The sequence below is a fragment of the Lagopus muta genome, chromosome 1, assembly GCF_023343835.1.
Source record: "Lagopus muta isolate bLagMut1 chromosome 1, bLagMut1 primary, whole genome shotgun sequence".
NCBI lineage: Eukaryota > Metazoa > Chordata > Aves > Galliformes > Phasianidae > Lagopus > Lagopus muta.
The window spans coordinates 144,747,393-144,766,371 of record NC_064433.1 but is presented as its reverse complement, the minus strand read 5'-3'; the positions used below and the strand labels follow the sequence as shown (position 1 = coordinate 144,766,371).

The 18,979-nt window shown below is 43.1% G+C and overlaps 1 protein-coding gene across 2 annotated transcripts in view; it reads right to left on the bottom strand.

Moving 5' to 3' along the window:
* Positions 1 to 18,757, bottom strand: part of ABCC4 (ATP binding cassette subfamily C member 4) — a 152,887-nt gene extending 134,130 nt beyond the window's left edge. For both annotated transcript variants that reach the window (XM_048933168.1, XM_048933169.1), the window contains exons 1-4: positions 18,554 to 18,757; positions 7,478 to 7,588; positions 4,144 to 4,264; positions 3,253 to 3,477 (exon numbers count right to left, since the gene is read on the bottom strand). In XM_048933168.1, coding sequence (XP_048789125.1) covers positions 3,253 to 3,477; positions 4,144 to 4,264; positions 7,478 to 7,588; positions 18,554 to 18,627 — 531 coding nt within the window. In that variant the 5' untranslated portion in view covers positions 18,628 to 18,757. The remainder of the gene's footprint in view (positions 1 to 3,252; positions 3,478 to 4,143; positions 4,265 to 7,477; positions 7,589 to 18,553) is intronic.
* Between the last annotated feature and the right edge of the window lie 222 nt (positions 18,758 to 18,979).

Here is an 18,979-nt window from a genome sequence, read left to right as displayed (position 1 = left end):
CTCCAAAAATATCTTATCTATAAACCTGCAGTCTGAGTATTACCATTGAGATCCAAACTGAGATAGATCTAAGATGCAGATAACAGACTCTGCTTCCTTCTATACTTGCTACAAAGAAACAGTTTTGCTGCACAAATAAAGCAACAAACAAAACGTGCTACACATTTTCCTGTAACAGGAATAGTTCACTCCCCAAAAACACTGAGCATATCTACTTAGTGCACATCTACTTTCCCTTTCCACCATCTATGGCTTTAAATATTGCTTTGATCATAGTGCTTCCAAATTCACTCTCAAGGTAAGAAATACAACTAAAAAAATAATTAAAGCTAACAATTTCTAAAAAGCAACTGTACATTGAATTTACATTTGACTTTACGTTTGCCAATTCTCTATTTTCAGCTCAAGGATATTCCATTACTTTTCCATACAGATCTATTTCCCAGCACAAATCCTTTCTCAAAGAAAACAGTTTCTAGTTATATCACAGAATCACAGAATGGCCTGGGTTAAAAAGGACCACAATGACCATCCAGTTTCAACCCCCCTGCTATGTGCAGGGTCACCAACTACCAGACCAGGCTGCCCAGAGCCACATCCAGCCTGGCCTTGAATGCCCCCAGGGATGGGGCATCCACAGCCTCCTTGGGCAGCCTGTTCCAGTGTGTCACCACCCTATGAGTAAGAAAACTTCTTCCTAATATCTAACCTAAACCTCCCCTGTCTGTTTAAAACCATTCCCCTTTGTCCTATCACTATCCACCTTTGTAAATAGTCGTTCCCCCTCCTGTTGTTATGCTCCCTCCAAGTACTGGAAGGCCACAATGAGGTCTCCCCAGAGCCTTCTCTAAGCTAAACAAGCCCAGTTCCCTCCATGTTTCCTCACAGGAGAGGTGCTCCAGCCCTCTGATCATCTTAGCGGTCCTCCTCTGGACCCGCTCCAAGAGCTCCATGTCCTTCCTGTACTGGGTTCCCCAGTCCTGGACGCAGTACTCCAGATGGGGCCTCACAAGAGCTGAGCAGAGGGGGACAACCACCTCCCTCTCCCTGCTGGCCACCCCTCTTTTTAATGCAGCCCAGAACACAGTTGGCCATTTCTACACTTACTAGCTCAGTTTACACTCTGCTCTTTTTCAGATGTAATTGTACAGACCAAATTTCAGTATTTTTACCATTCCTTGACTTCTGTCCTCCAAACTTAGTGTTTTAATCTCTCCATGCCCCAAACTGTTAATTCAAGGGCACGGAGAAGGGATAAGAAGTGACTACGGAGAAGAATACTACAACTATTCAGTCAAATAACTCCTGACAGCTTTCTGTCTGCTTCCTGTCTCAACAACTTCACAGGTTAAACCACTTCAGTGTTTAATTCTGAACCTTCAAGAATTTATATGATTAAAGTCTTCCTCCCCTCCCAGCCTTCCATAAGTAGTCTTTGGTTTTCAAGCATGAAGTTGAGGAATGAGACAGATTTTTCTTTTCCTGTGCATCACTAGTGCTTCTTACTGATCACAAAACATCTCAGAGCTTGAATACAGGCTTTTTGCAAATAAGATGAGATTTTAACTTTCCCAGAAACAGAAAAGGTACAAAATATAAGAAGTTTGATTGCCATCTGAAGTTCTGTATTAAGGATGCTCTCCCACTCAACCCACTCATCCTTGCACATCCAAGGTCCTATTTACTATGGCACTTAATGATCACTGCAAAACTGCAGGTAAATCAGCATCCAGATTCTTTCAAAAGCATCTATGGGAATAAAGAGTAAAGGTCATAAAGTATGACCTATCTATAAGCCTCAGATAATGGAGACAACTGATTAGCAGGGTTTATCAATGTTCTCCTGCGACCTCAGCCTTCACCCTCAGGAGTAAACATTTATGAGATGAGGGGAGATTAATTTTGCATTTAATCACATCTCTAGAAATAAGGATGCACGTTATAAACACTTTTTTGCCAAGCTTCTAGGCTTCTAAGCTAATATCAACACTGCAACAACAACATCACTATATACATATTTCATGAATTTCAAACTGTTATGATAATCAGTTGAGTAAATTAATACCTTAGAGATGTGCTTATATACAAGAAAGCACTGTGCCCTGCTAGAATTGAGTTCCCAGAGGACAATTTCCAAGGTATCAGAAGAAGGAGAAGAATAAATACGCACATGAAAAAGAATCTCCACTTAGAATTTTTGCTCTCCTCACTTCTACTGCTTTCCCTAAAAACCTCACATAATCTATCACAGCATTGTAAGTGTAGTGGGTGGCACTTATGGCTAAAGTTACATGGTTTTATTTATATTTTAAGTAAGATTTGCACTCCTGATCCTTCACTCAAACTTCTTTGCTGAGGTCTGCCACAGGCAGGTTGCTAAAGTGAGACGTGCAGTGCATTTTCTCTTCTTTACCAGCTTGGAAGTGGAGAAAGACTCAGTGGCTCAGGCACTCAGCACCTCCAGAAGAGGGAAGCAGACATTCAGAACTGGCTCACTTGCTCCCTGGAACACCCCAAGGCCAGCATTTCACACTTGATGTTACTAAACCTCATCTTATAACGTGATATGCCCAGCTCCTCCTGATTCACCTTCCATCTCACAGCGGCCCTGCAGCCTGGAGGGGGCAGCAGCAATACTGCACTATCTCCACATCTCACTGAACTAACCCCATGCTCTCAGCCGGAAATCCCCCTGACCTGCAAAGCAGGCAATTCACTGTCCCTAAAGCACTGCGGAAGAAAACAGAAATGAGTCAGGCCATTAATCACAGCAGGGGGGTAAGATCACACAGTGAAGCAACTCCCAGGCACGGGGGTGCGGAGGCTCATGGTGACATTCAAACACAAAGTTCTTCCTGGGGAAGAAACTGGAGGGCTGAGAGACTGCAGGCAGGAAGCAGGTAGGGCCCAGCACTCACCAGCAGCTCTGCCCTTCTGCTGGATGCTGACCACCTCCTGCTGCTCCAGCAACAAGCCCTTCCACCAGCAGCAGGTGAACACCAGCAGCTCATCCTAAGCTTTAAGTCCTTCACTATGAGGACTGAAGGGGTCATTCAGACATCGTGTTAGTCAAGGAAGAGCAAAAGATTCATTTAAGAGATGATGTATATTATTAGAGTGCAATACATTTCTACAAATGAGTAACTTCAGTGGCATTGCAAGAATGAGCGTAACAAAGAGCTGTATTTTTAACCCCATACATCACATGAAATAGCAACTGAACACCAAATATTACTCATAACTTTTGCTTACCTTCCGATAAATCATATGACACATAGCCACTCTGAGCTTCATGCCAGCCCGCTGTACATGATAGAAGTATAAGTGGTGCATTATAGCTAGAATCAGTGTGCACACAGACAGAGCAGCTGCGTAGCAATATGCAATGTTCAAAGCCACCTCATCTGAGGCATCATAGTTTTCAAAATAACTAATAATTTTTCCCAAAAATACTGGCTGAACTATTTTGAGGGTTTCCTAAAAGAAAAAGAAGAAAAAAAAGCATCAACAATTTCATATCATACCACGCTCCCCATCTCAGTGTCCAAGCAAAAAAAGCTAGGTTACTGCCACAAATTATACCCTACATTATTTTTTCATTCTCTAAAACATCAAGCCAATTTTTATAAAAACATACTCCAAAATAATTTAACCCCCATTAAAATTTAGCTAGATTTTTAAAAAGAACTCTGTCACTTACCAGTAAGAGCTTTGAGGTTATAGAAGTTACATGAATATATATTACACTTGCATATTCAAGGATAACTTAGTGTGTCCTTTACAACCATTTACATATATCAGGAAAAAAAATCCCAAACTTCTTCTGTGGGGCATCTCCCTCAGATACACAGAATAAAGCTAAGCCCTATAAAGCAAGTCAGATAGTTTGTAATGTCTCAGAAGTATTGCATTGGAATCATTCTCTATTCCAAGTCCATAACTGCAGCCACAGCTCAGTTTTTCAGTCTCAAAGGGGCTGCATCTCTGTCTTATTTTTCTGAGAGAGCATATGAACAGCATGGATTGTATGGATTCTCTGAACAACTCAGCATAAAATCATTTAAGTATTACAAAACCTCAAAGGTCAAATTCCACATCACTGCTAGCTAAGAAATACACTGCATCACATTTTATATCACTTACCTCAATCATTGTGAAAATTCCAAGAACTAAATAGGATTTCCAGTAACAAAGAATAATTGCTTTAGTTAAATGGGGTGTTTTTCCTCTTTTTTTTGCTTTTTGCACCTCTTTATCCCAGTACCTGACAAACAAAAAACAAATATGCTGCAGACAGAAGTAAAACAATAAGGCAATTCCCTGGAGTAAAACAGTTTCAGACTTGCAGCAGGATTGCCACGATCACCTTTATACTCTTCATTCATTAAGAAATTAAGAAGATAACAGGTAGTAATGTTTTCTCATCAACATACTGTGCTTAGCATTACAAGATTATTCTCCTATAATCAGACCTTCTCTCATACCTGCCCCTCACTCGTCTCTGCCCTATGATTTCATGAAAACAAACAGATATGGCACCATCTGCCTTTTTAAAGCATTAGCAGCAGTTCAGTCACTTCGCTCTCCTCACGTCTCTCTGAAGGATTTCACCAGCTGAGTAGCAATGACCTTTGTGTTAACCACGTTTCTACCCACAAGCAAGATACAATCTGCTCAGATTAAAATCAAAGGTGGTAATACCAAGAACGATGTTGTCCAGTTAAACGCAAACATGAAATTAACTGGAACTTAAGGAGACATTTAAAATACACTTGTCAGACAAGACATCCCCCTTGCTTCTGGAGGCTACATATTTTTTGCCAGGCCCTCTGACTTCGCTTGTTTGAGGGCTGAAATCAGTCTAACTCATGAAAGCCAGTTTTATTATTTTGTAACACGGCACACAAGTTTGAAGCATACAGTATGGATGGGAAAACATAACTTCTTCATTTTACCTTCTTTTTTTTATTAAAAGAATTATAGTTATTGTCTAAATAGATACTCCAGAATCAGAACTGAAACTAGACAGATTCTTTTTGCTGGCCAAAGAGAAGAAGCTCTACCTTCAGTGGCTATTTATGAATTATATTCTTTGCTTCTGAGCCAAGTCCACTAGGGAATAAAAAGAACCTTTTTTTATTTGGCATGCTGTATTTTCTACCATTTCCTGACTCACGGAAAGTGTGCGCTTTTACTGTAAGAATCATTGGAAAGCATTCATCTTCCTCTACAGTGCACTCCCTGAGCAGATACAAGACACATCCTTGGACTTTGGCACAGATCACAAGCCAGCTTACCACTGCCTCTCATTCTTCCCCTTCCTCAGCCATGGCAGGGTAATAAAAGCCATAACCTTCAGTTTCTGGATTCCTTTCACTCCTTAAGGAGCCTCTTGCCCTAACTAAGCTATTAGGAATGTTGATTTGCTTTACATCCTCCAGCATAAAGACAAGGCCACAGTTTATTAATTCAGAGATCACCTTTCACTGGGAGAGACCTCTTCTCTATTTAACAAAATTATTTGAATACAAAACCTTTCTCTATTGAAAGGTTCAAGACAATTTCTGAGGGCTGCTCCAAAAGTAATGCCTGCTGGTAGGGCAGTAGAAGCTGAACCTTCCCACTAATACACCATCCCATGTTGTTGCCATGCGACAGAGAGCAGCAGAGGGGCAGCCTTTCAAAACAGTATCTGACACAGATGTGCATATGAAGCAAAGGGAAGTCATTGAATGACTCCATGTGGAAACACTCATGGACATTCACTGACACTTATTGAAACATTCATCAAACACATGTGAAGACCAAGCAGTGGGTGGTGTGCTTCAGCAGTGGCAAAAGCAGCTTAAAAGATGAGGTATGTTCTGGATGGCCATGCACAGCTGTCCCACCAGGAAATGAAATGTGTGACATTCACACAAACTGGTGGATGACGACCAGGGAACTGTAAATGGAGCTGAATACTGGCTTCAGTGTGTTAGAAATTCTGGTAGCAATGCTGGAATAGTGCAAAGTTCGTGTCAGGTGAGTTCTGTGAATGTTCACACAGGAACAGAAAGAAAAAGCGCATGCAAGTTTGTCAGGCCCTACTGAATTCATACAAGGCTGAGGGTGACAGTTTCCTGGATCACATCATTACTGGGGATGAGACACAGTGTCACCACTACAAGCCCCAGTCAAAATGGCAGTCCACTGAGTGGACACATATGAATTCCCCACCAAAGAAAAAGGTCAAGCCACAGTCCTCAGTGGGCAATGTGATGTGTCATGCTTTGGGATAGGAAAGGAGTAATTCTTCTCTGGATTTTCTGGAACCTAGAAAAATCATCATCTCTGACCACTAAATCACAACACTGACTAAGCTAAGGCTCAAACTTCTAGAGTCAGATCAGAGAAGAAGACAAGCTTTATCCTGCAACACAGTAACACCAGGTGTCATTCCAGTCTGAAGACTTGAGCACATTGCCAATACTGGCTGGACTGACTGTCCCACAGCAACCACTGTATAATCTGGATCTGGCACCTTCTGACTTTTATCTGTTCAGTCTGATAAAAGATGGACTGCTTGGGCAATATTTTCCTAGCAATTATGCTGTCAGAGCAGCTCTGAAACAGTGGGTCATCTCCGCTGGTGCACATTTTTTAAGAGTGTAGCATGTAGAGTCTTGTTCATTGCTGGCAAAAATGCATAAATAACATAAATAACAATGGTGACTACTGAAAAATGGTGTAATGTAGCTGAGAATTTGCTCTACAAAACAGTGTTGTGCTCTTTGTATTTGTTGTAGTTTACATGGAAATAAAGAGATGGCCTTAATTTCAGAGCAACCTTGGACAAGTGAACCTCCTGAGTCCAAGAAATGTTTAGATGCTCTATTGAGGAACATGGTTTTGTAGGAAATGTTGGTGATAGGTGCATGGTTGGACTGGATGATCTTGGAGGTCTTTTCCAACCTTGGTAATTCTATGATAGGGAGATACATCACTATTAGAAGAAAAAAGAAAAATTCTCTTTATATAAACACATGTGAAGCATATACAGCTCTCACTGTTCTCCAAAAACACAACAAAAATATTTTTCCTCACTTTTATAAAGAGAAGTTTTAACAGTTTTAACAGTTTTCATAGTTATTCATAGTCTTACGGCAGTAAGACCAAAAGACCTGCATTAATTTATTAAGGATTACCACAATAACAGCTGATGAAAAGCCTTCTTCACCAGAGTATTCTGCAGAGTGCCAGACAAATTTTAAATGGCATAATAGTAATACTCTAACATACCCTCACTACGTATAATGAGAAGAAATGAAAATGTCTCCATAGCAAAATGTGTAAATGCTACTCTTAGCTATCCAGAATTGTTTACAATAGACCTTGTTAAACTTCACAACAACCTCTTCAAATTTTAGAACATGAATAAAACCTCACATTCATCAGCAGAAAAACAATGAAATAGAACAATGATTTTACTCCTTACCACTGTAAGTCCTCCCCAAGCTTCTTTGAGGAATCTTCTGGCAGTACTTTGTACATATCATCTTCTTCAAGTTTCCGTTTGTGGCCAATAATAAATAATGGATTCAGCCACCTATTTAAATACCAATGATTAGTAAACAGATCAGCATACCAAAAGAATAATTAATTTCCCTATCTGTTACTTCTTTCTTTTAGCCCCGTCTTTCCTCCTCCTCTCAAGCATCACTCAACATCCACATATTTTATAGAATTTATCTTTACAAACCCTGAAGAAGTCATCTTCACTTTAGAACAACCTAAAGTTGTTTATGCCCCTCAGAACCTTTGCTCCAGGCATCCAAGATAGCCAATGCAATTTTCAGACTCAAGGCAGTTTTTTCAGTGCTTACTTATACTTATGGAAAACTAGCATTCCTTTAAATATTTATGGAAAAATAGAGCTTAAACCAATTATTATAATGTTGACAGAACTGTGCATAAAACTCTACTGTATATTTTTAAAAAACACTTTTGTAATTTGCATGGGTGTTCATTTATACGGGAGAAAAAGTAAATGTCCAAATTCCATATTTACAAATATTAAATGTCAGTAATTTATAGACAACCACACAAATGTAAAAATGGACAAATTATGTTTTATTACTAGGACACAGGTGGAAGTAGAAACACAAAGCACAATGCCACATTAGAAAGGATACTAAGAAACGAGTAGACTAAAAATTGGAAAACATTTTCTAATAGATCAATTTTCTCAAGTACTCAGATTTTTAAAAGCTCAGTATTTTATGAAAGAGATTGTTACAGTGCTGCTGTCATTTTGTAAGAAAAGGTAACTGATTCTTATGGGTCCGATACACTTTGAGATTCTAGTCTCTGATTCTATGATTTTTTTTCCAATCAAACAGTACTGTAGTAAAACTAGCTTTTATGCACACAGAAACTTCTTCAATCTTGAAAAACAGGTGAAGGAGACCTAAATAGTTTCAGCTGCATCTCACAAAGCAGGCAAAAGCACGAGAAAGCACAACAACAACATCATCATTCTTGAAGCAGAGTAAAAGAGAATGATACCTATGAAACACACACACTTTAGAAGCAATGGGGAGGCTGTAAAAAATGCATTTTGCCACTTTATATCCTTTAATCCCTAATATTTGGTTTTGTGGTAGAGTGTGAACTTCAGCTCTCATGCTTGTTCCCTAGAAGAATTTTCTAGGTCAGCCGTCACGAACAGAACAAAGAGGTCAGAGATGGACCCATTTTGGAAAAACAGTTGTTTTTTGTTTGTTTTTTTTTATTAACTCCTGACAAGATACTTGTCTTTTGTCAACTGCCTGTGAAAGCTCATACATGCTGTTCAGTTTCTTCAGCCTAATTATTCCCTGACTTCAACACAGCGTTTTCTAGAACACCTGGTGCACTAGATGAAGAGTATTCTTTTCCTGAAGGCATACAGATGAGAATTCAAGACTGCAATCAAGTTGGTTTACAATCCTGGTTTACAATCAGGACAGTTATTACTCACAACCGCAACAGTGGTTATGGACACTCATCAACGAGTTGCATTTCTTGCTCAGGCACGCTCCAGTTTAACTTTGTATACACTGGCATAGGAGAAGTTGGCTGGTTAGTTTCAGAGAGGGTGGCAAGACGAGTTGAATGCTGGAAGAGGGGGCACAGAGTTTCTTCAAGGCAGAACTGTCCCAACAGCCTTTTCACAGGCTCCATGGTAGAACTGTATGTGACAAATGGGATTTACGCTTTTCTTTCACTACTTAGCGTGTCAGCGCACAATATTTGCCCGATTCATTCAAAGATTAACTCTCTATCCTTAAAGCAGCATCTCCTACGCTCAACAGCCTGTTCTGAAGTCTTGGAGGGAGTACTGAAGATCTGTATCGTATATGAGATGTTAAGTTCTCCACATCCATGTTAAACGTACAATTAGAAATAAAAAAACACATCAACTGTACAGCCAACACAGCATCAGGACCCAAATCACTGCCACCGCTTCTCTAAAGAACCAAGATTCTCTGGGCTGCATCAAAAGAAGCATGGTCATCAGGGCGAGGGAGGTGATCCTGTCCATCTACTCTGCACTGGTGAGACCTCACCTGAAGCTCTGCGTCCAGATGTGGAGTCCTCAGTACAGGAGAGACATGGACCTGTGGGAGTGCATCCTGAGAAGGGCCATAAAAATGATCCAAGGGATGGAACATCACCCCTACGAGGACAGGCTGAGAGAGCTGAGGTTGTTCAGCCTGGAGAATAGAAGGCTCCAGGAAGACCTGAGAGGGGCCCTTCAGTACCTGGAGGGGGGCTTTAAGAAAGAAGGAGACAGACTCTTTAGCAGGTTCCTGGAGACATTCAAGGTTAGGCTGGATGAGGCTCTGAGCAACCTGATCTAGCCATAGGTGTTTCTGTTCAATGCTGTGTGGTTGGACTAGTTCACCTTTAAAGGTCCTTTCCAACTTAAACTTATTCTATGGTTCTCAAAGATCCTTTGCTCCTGCCATGAGAAGAGCTTCTGCACAGTTTGACACAAACATCTCCATCAAATCACCTGAATCTGCGGTTCAACACTGAGCTCTTGCTACTGACTATGGGTATAAAGCAAACACGGGGCAAATAATCTCAAGGTCCATCCACCAATTTCTGCCTGCTGGATGAAAGAGGCTCTCTTGGCTCCAGCACAGCCACGGGAAGCATCTGCAGCCTTCAGTCGGCTCCTGTGGTCAGTACCAGGTGTTCCTCCTCTTGCAGCACAGTCTGCAGCGTACCAACAAACCGGCCAAAGGTCTCTTTTCTAACAGAGCAGGATAGACTACAGGTAATCTTCCCTACCTCCTTTAGTGTAAGCATCATGGTCAGGTTGTGCTTTCAAGAAAACACAGAAAGTTCAATCCTTCTCACACAGTCCCATTTTTTTTGCTAGCATAAACTACACATAAACACGGGAATGTTTGGAAGAATCCTGAGTACCCTCTGTACTGCAGGGAATGCTTCTGCTCTATCAAGACCATCAGCTGATCAAAGACATCAGCCTGGAGAGAAGCCCAGAATTAGCCCTTGTTATTGCCAGAATATTGATGTCACCAGGAACAAAGATTTAAAAAGAAAAATTAAAAAAAAAAAAAAAAATCACTTGTAAACCTGATGCAATCCCAACAGATACCCAACTGCAAAGCAGTAACTCACTGCTCTGAACCCAAAAACGTCCCTCCTCTACAGCAGTGCCTTGGGCACTGATAAAAATATAAAATGATTCATTTCTGAACTGACAAAGACCATAACATAAACACTCACTTCCTGCATTTTCCTACTCCTGGCCCTGACATTACACGCCCTGTAACATTACAACACAGCCAACTAGCCACAGTTTACTTGGTTGTTCAGCAAAGTGCAATTTTTACTTGCCATACTTAATTACCTAGTATTTTGGAGAGATTCCACTGGGTCTGCAGAAAAAAATATTAAGAAAAGGTTTTTTTTTATCAGTATAAGAGAAGCAAGACTTCAAGGGAAGGTCTGAAGATTTCTCATCAAAATAGCATGTGAGAGAATCAGGGACTCCTATCCAACAGGCAAGGCTGTTATGTAACCAGAATAGTCATGCTACTCTGATACACCACATACAATTTCCTAAATGAGAAAGCTGTTAAATTAGGTTTGCTAGTGTCCCAAAAGATCTCCCCTTCAGTCAAGGAGGAAATATGGCACACAGGCCTAGCTTATCCAGTTCATCAGCCCAGGAAGGGGACTTGCTGTACTCTGGATCTGTATGGTGTTCTGCTTGCAAATGCCCTGGGGCTGGTCCATCCCCTCTCCTCACTGGGGCTGTAAATGGTTACTGGGACTGACACCATGCTGGGTCTCACCAGCTGTACCCCAGAGGCTAAGGGCACTGCTGTCTGTCACCCTCAGCTTCTACATCACAGAACTGTAGGACGGCCTGGGTTGAAAAGGACCACAATGATCATCCAGTTTCAACCCCCCCTGCTATGTGCAGGGCCACCAACCAGCAGACCAGGCTGCCCAGAGCCACATCCAGCCTGGCCTTGAATGCCTCCAGGGATGGGGCATCCACAGCCTCCTTGGGCAACCTGTTCCAGTGCTTCATCCCAGAAGCTACACAATCATCTATCACTAAAATCTTAAGACACCTTTCAATGGACAAGCGTAAAGTTTGATCATCACCAGTTTCCCAAAAGATCTTACTTCATCACTAAGTCAAAAGACTAGACTAAATGGACTACTTTTCTGATTAAACAATTCTGTCTAATTACAAATAAAAAAGCAAAACAAGAATAAGTTTAACAATGGCGTAATTTTACAGTGCCCACTAAAAGCCACATCCTGTATGTTTTCATCAGCTAATACCTTAGGGAAGTGGTTTACAAGCTACATTTTCACCATTCTTCCTAAGCCTACTTGTACATTACATTACAAGCATCACTGTTTATACTCTATGTCCAGTTATTTTTCCAAAGTTGCACAGGAGAGTCATTGTTTACTCAAATTCTTCCACAACACAAGAATCTAGGATTTCACCTCCTGAGCAGCTTGAAAGCACTACTCCAATCACTAAGCTGCAAAGGAACATGCATTTCTTGCTCTTTAGTCACCCAATTTGAAGCTGATTTTCCGTAAAACAAATTAGGTTTCCTCATGGGACCTTTTGATAGCAAATCCACAGTGCTTATCCTCCACAGCTTACACCAGGTATCTATGTACTCTTTTTTTGTACTGTTCTTTAACCAACTTCACAGAATCAACAGGATGGCTTAGGTTGGGAGGGACCTTTGAGATCATCCAGGCCAATCCCATGCCTTGGGCAGGACTGCCACCCACCAGCAGCTCAGGCTGCCCAGGCCCTCATTCAACTTGGCCTTGAGCACCTCCGGGGTTGGGGAACCCACAGCTTCTCTGGACAGCCTCTGCCAGTGCCTCACCGCCTTCTGAATACAGAATTTCATCCCAACATGCAATCTAAATATCTCTTCTTTTAGTTTAAAGCCATTCCCTTTGTTCTATCACTACTTACCCATGTACAACGTTGGTACTCCTCCTTAAGCCCCCTTAAAGTACTGGCAGGCTGCAATAAAGTCTCCCTGAAGCCTTCTCCAAGCTGAACAAGCACAGCTCCCTCAACCTTTCTTCATAAAAGAGGTGCTCCAGCCCCCTGATCATCTTTGTGGCTCTTCTCTGGACCCTCTCCAACAGCTCCTCATCATTCTTGTGCTGGGAGTCCCAGGCTGGGACACAGCACTCCATGTGGAGCCTCACAAGGGCAGAGCAGAGGGGAAACAATCACCTTCCTCTTTCTGCTGGCCACCCCTCTTTTGATGCAGTCCATTGGCCTTTCCGGCTGCAAGCACGCACTGCTGGCTCATGTCCATCTTTTCACCTGCCAGGACCCCCAGGTCCTTCTCCACAGGGCTGTTCTCAAGGAGTTCTTGTCCCAGTCTGCAGACATATCTGGGATTGCCCCAGCATGGCTTCGTGACACAACTCTGAGCTCTACACCAGCAGTACATATCCAACAGTGCTACATCCCGCTTTTAGTCCAGAAGAGCACTGTTGGCATGGGATGCACAGACAAGGTATAAACACCACTTCAACTCATTGTGGTCACCGTGTGATTTCTTTTCCTAAGCTATCACTATTTCACATGCTCACTCATTCCCCTCAGCCAGCTGCTCTCTCTCACTTCCCTTCACCAAGGCAGTCACCTACAATGATTAAACATATTAAATTCTGGTACTTCTTCAGGTGCTTTTCAACCAACATTTTCAACAGACTACTGTAATACACTTCCAAATATTTCAGATGGCAAGAAGCACAGACAGACGAAAGGAAGTGAAAAAAGGGGAAAAAGGTGCGCTGTCATGCTGCAGCAGACATCTTTTGTAAAGTCAGAAACCAGGGAACAGGGGGTGGCACTACCTTTAACTATGGCATTCCAATGACTACTTCCCAAATCTGACATCCACAGGGCAAGAATATTTGTAATGCCAAATATTTGATGCAAAGGTCTCAAGATTATGTCTTACGACAAGAAATTTTAGTAGAAGCTATCTACTGAAGTAGGGCCTAAGTAGTAAGTAGTTACACAGAGGAAAAGGAAGAGAGTTCTTCAACTGAGCAGAAAAGAACCAGTCATCAAAAGAAATTCCTAATCTCAGATGAGTTAAGTGCTCAAACAGTTGGAGCAGGCAGTTTCTTCACTGTTGCAAAATGCATCTAAAAATTGTTATAGCTCACCTACGTGTTTAACACAAAAAAGCAGCCATAAGAAACAACACAACCAAAAAAAAAAACAACAAAACACACCATGGATCAAATCCTGAAACCAAAGTTATTCAGAAAGTTCACAGTTGAAATTAATGGTGACTCATTTCAGTTTCCAAAGAAACCTTCTGTTACCAATTTCTTTATTATCTACTCTTTCCACACCCAATGGCAAGAGGAAGAATTAAGTGACCTGTGAGCTTACACTGCTGTTACAAGTGGTTGGATAGGGATACAGGAAGAAAATAAACACATAGGTGATCACTCCTTCTGACTCTCCACTCCCAGAAATCATATTTTATTATTTGTGTCCTCCACTCTTAAGGCCTGTTCTAGAACTACATGAAAAAAAAAAATCCAAACCAACAACCAACAAAAATACTCAACAGCACAACATACTCCTAAATTTTGCATGGATCACAGGAAGGACACTTCCTCTTAGAAACGACTGAGCGTGGCTAGGACATTTCAAACAACTTCAGTGTTTTGTCAAGTGGTTCCTTTAATTGCATATCTAAACACAGATAGTTACTGTAGACAGCAAATGCCAACATTCCTATAGTATCTACGCCCTTATCATAGCCGATATGATTTATACATAAGCTATGATTTTTCAAGCAGTATTTTCTTCCATATAGTACAGCTATCTTGCAACAAAAGGAGCAAAACTTTTGGTCAAGAGACTGATTCAAACGTGACTACAGGTACTTAATGTCTCGCAAATGAACAAACAAAAAAATTACTATTATAAAAAGATGTATGTATGGCTACGGTTACAAAAGATGTTATAAAAGATGTATATGGCTATATCTATGGTTAGATATTAAGAGGAAGTTTTCCACACAGAGGTGGTGACGCACTGGGACAGGTTGCCCAAGGAGGCTGTGGATGCCCCATCCCTGGAGGCATTCAAGGCCAGGCTGGATGTGGCTCTGGGCAGCCTGATCTGGTGGTTGGCAACCCTGCACACAGCAGGGGGGTTGAAACTGGATGATCATTGTGGTCCTTTTCAACCCAGGCCATTCTGTGATTCATGGCCCTCAGCCTTCCTTCAACTGGGAGAAGAAAACAGAGAAGTGAGCCTGATTTGACTACTGAAAATTCATTTTCTGTTTATCCACATTGAAAATGTTTACATATTTGCTTCAAGTTTCCTATAGTATCTAAACAGTCCTGCTAAAAAAGCCACCTTGTACCAACTAATCAATGAATGAACTAAAAATTAGCTATCTGAGATAGCTATCTCAGATCCTTACAAAGTGAAAAACCTCAAAAATCTTAATTTGGGACATTCTGAGTGGGAATTCACCAAGTATTACACAAAGCATAAGGCCAAATCTGAAAACCTGATCCTGTTTGCTATTTTCATTTGCTGCCTGAAGTAAACTTAAAAACCTCAAAGCAAACCTCTTCAATGGCCACCATAAGGAACACACATCAGTTGTAACAGTGGCATTGTTGGACCTTTCTAGAGATTCCTTGTCTGACTTCTTCCCATGCATGGCAGGACATGCCATGTCACAGGACCAAAATGAAGGTGGCATCCAGGCTGACTCAAGGCCCAGCTGAAGCAGTTGGTGGCCCTTCTGATTCTAAGCTCTGGGGCAGGGAGGAAGAATTTAAGTGTGCATTTCACTGATTCAAGAGAGGTTTATGGCACAACTGTATTTGGTCAGATGCAAACAGCTACACACTCTACAGCCTCCGCCAAAATACCTGGTGCCTTCATGTCTGTGCTTACTGCATTCTGTTTGTGCTTCAATCCAAGGGCAAAGATGTTTTTTATTGTTCTCCCATTACACTCAGACCAGTCAAGAAGTCTCAGTCATTTTGTCATTTTCCCTAGAGCGCACTCTTAGTAAGCCAACAGCAGTGCTGTAGACACCAAAACGTAATTATAAAAGCTGTTTACAGCTTAGAATCATAACTGCTTAGATACCTTGGAGCAAGTTTTCAGTTCTGTCACTGCGAGGCTGGAACAGAATTATTGTTATTAATATATTTTAATATTATTATTAAAAATAAATTATAAATACGTGATATTTAACAGCACTTTCTTTCATTTCTCTGAACAAAAACACTGGATTCCTTTTTCAGGGTGTTACAGCTTGCTCTCTTTCTCATGTTCTTAATGGCTCAAAATTTATCCCACTGTAAAAATTTCGTCATGACTTGTTTTATAACTTACCACAGGAGTGGATTCAGTGCCTGAGCCGAAGAGTGCTTAAAAATCCAAACGCTGTACGGTTAGAATATCTTTGATTATTCAAGAGAGCAAATGCTATATGTTAACAACAGCATACCAACTGCTACTTAATGAGCATGCAATCTTCAAGACAGAAAAACAGTTATAAATATCCTTACTGTACAGTTATTAATTTAGTAGTACTGAACCCTCCCCAGCAGAAAGAAAAAAAAAGATGTGAAATGCACCAGTCTCAATTTCATAAAGCATGAAGTCTAAAGCATTTTAAACTCAAAACACTTTCCAGGCAGAAGAGATGTTTGAACATCAAAAAAACTGAATGAAACTGTCTTTCAGGTCCCTCCAAGAAAGCAAATCTTCCTATCAATCCTTCAAAGCCCTCAATCCCACCAGCAAGCTGAGCCAGTAACAAAACAAATCTCACAAATGAAGTACATCAGAAATACAGCTGAGTGCTGAGCGGTGTAACTATCGACAGACAAGAAGTTTGGTAAGCATGGAAACTTGCAACTCTGAAGGTCAGTAGATAAAGCAGTAACCGCAACGTGTAAACAACAATTTGGGCTTTGATAACTCTACAGTAACATAGATAATTCAGTGAGAGCTATGGAAAATCGGAGTATTTTACAACCACTTTCATCGTCATAATCTTGCCATAAACAGTTCATTCATGTAACATCCAGACTAGCGTTACGGAAGGGATGCACCATAAAATAACAACATTTGCACACAATCCAGATGCTCCTCTTTCCCATGAATGTACTGCTGGAGAGTTTAATGTTCATCAAGCTCATACTTGTCAAAGTCACAACCCCAAGAGCAAGAAGACAAGCTTTGAACAATGGGAGAAGAATGTCTTCAGCCTACACACTCATTACCCTAGTTTTATAATTCAGTGAAAACATGACTTCTTTTCTTTCCCTGTGAGTTTGATCTTGTTTCCGCAAGGCAGAATAATTTTAGCTTTTCTTTTGCACTACTGGCAACAAAAGAGGAGGGTGGTTTCTTGCAATGGCAAAAATGTCTTTTAGGAGCAAAAAATATGGGGAACAAAAAAGAAAAAAGGAAGAAAAAAAAAAAAAAGGACACAGCTACCTGCTGTGCCCTACCTTCTATCCTCACTGACAACACCCGGGACTTAGAGAGCAGAGCAGGAGCACTCCTGCAACCATATGACAGCAGCTCCCAGGACTGCCTCCTCCAGCACCACTTTTCCAGTTCTCCAGCAGGAAGCATCGCAGAGCATCCAGCATGAAGCAGCAGTGGTTAAAACAAAGCAGTGCCTCAGCAGTGCTCACAGGGCGGGTCGTTAGATACTGTATGCATCTGTAGGATAGAAGAATGTTTCTTAAGGTGACCGTTAGAGTTCATTTATAGCTAAAGGGTGTTTAAATACTTCTTGATTTTATGTAAAACCATACAAACTTGTAGGAAAGTGGAACCCTGGGTGGTGGTTTTTTAATTTTTTGTTTGTTTGTTTGTTTACAATCACATGCAGCACATGCAAGAGAAAAGGCTTTAAAAGGCTAAAGCCATTGCTGCAAAGTAGTCTGGAGGCCTGACAAGCATATGAGGCAATTTCTCCCATCTGTTCAGTTTTTTTTCCCCCAAATCCCTTTGCATCCAGGCTTCTTAGCACTGCTGCATCCAAAGTGGGCATTCCTGGTGTTAAGACCTTACACAAGTCTGCCCCCTTATTCTCACTATTTAGTCAGGACTAGTAAAATCCCCCTACCTTCCAAAACAGATTCCTGCACCTGCTCATCATGGCTTTCAGGATCCCAGAGCATTATTTGTGTTGCAGAACTAAGTGCTATGCTCTCACTCTCCTCTCCTACACTGAGCTCTGGGCTCAGAAAGCTGCCTGCTCTCTTCTAAACGATCTGCCCTGACAGACGAGTTGGTGCCCTTCCATTTCACCTTGTGTGTCCTTTCCTAACGCCTTTCAAAGCAATAAAAGTGGGGAAGTAACTCCTCGCTGTTCTATTACACGTGGTCTCCGTTAACACGAGCACCGCCTTTGCCGCAGGGGCCATCCGACCCGGACCAGTTCCTAGCAACCCGGCGGCACCTCATCTTCGCTCCGCCACACGTGACCTTCAGCCAGCAGCCCCTTCAAGAGCGCACTCCGCACACCGCGCAGTTTCAGAGGCAGCCCGGCGGAAGGAAAACCCCGCGCCACGAAAGAGAGCGGCGCGAGATGCCGGCCCGCGGCCCGTTACGCGACGGGCGCGGCGGCGCGGAGCCGGGGGACGAGGAGAGGCCGGAGCGCGCTGCCCGCCGGCCCCGCGGCGCCCCACGTGCGGCAGCGGGGCCGCGCCCGACGTGTGCGGGCGGCGGTGCTCGCGGGAGGCCCCGGGGCCGCAGCCGCCAGGCGGCTCACCCCGAGAGGCACCACCGCCCTCCGCGTTCACCTCGGATGACCTCGCTCCTCCTCGGCCGCTCCCGCCGGAGCCACCTGCGCGCGGGGTCTGCCCGGGCCGCCCTACCGCCCCGAGCCTCGCGGCGGATCTGTCCCTCCCCGCGCCGCGTGGCCGGGACTCAGCATCACCCCGGGTCGGCCGCGTGCCCGGCGCTCACCAGAAGAAGAGCCGGGAGCAGAGGTTGGCATCCTGCAGCGGGTTGGGTTTCTCCTCGCGGGGTACCGCTTCCATACCGACCGCCGCTCTGCGCCGCCTCGCGCCGCTCCAGCCCGCCGGCGGCAGCGCACGACTCCAGGCGACTTCCCACCGCGGCAGCCGCCGCCGCTGTGCCGCCGGTCGGTGCTGTTTCCGGGACAGCCGGCGCTCCCGCCCCGGCCCTCCTCCAGCCCGCCCCGCAAGACGCCTCCTGCCGGCCCGGCTCCCCGCGCGCAGGCCGCGGCCGAGAGCTACCGGCAGCAGCGAGGGGAGGGAGCGGGCTGAGAGGGATCGCCGTGCCCTGCCAGGCGGCTCTTGCTCCCGTTGCTTGGGCCCGGCTCTGCTCCCTTCTGCCCGCCTTGGGAGACCCCTGTATGCCCCACAAGGC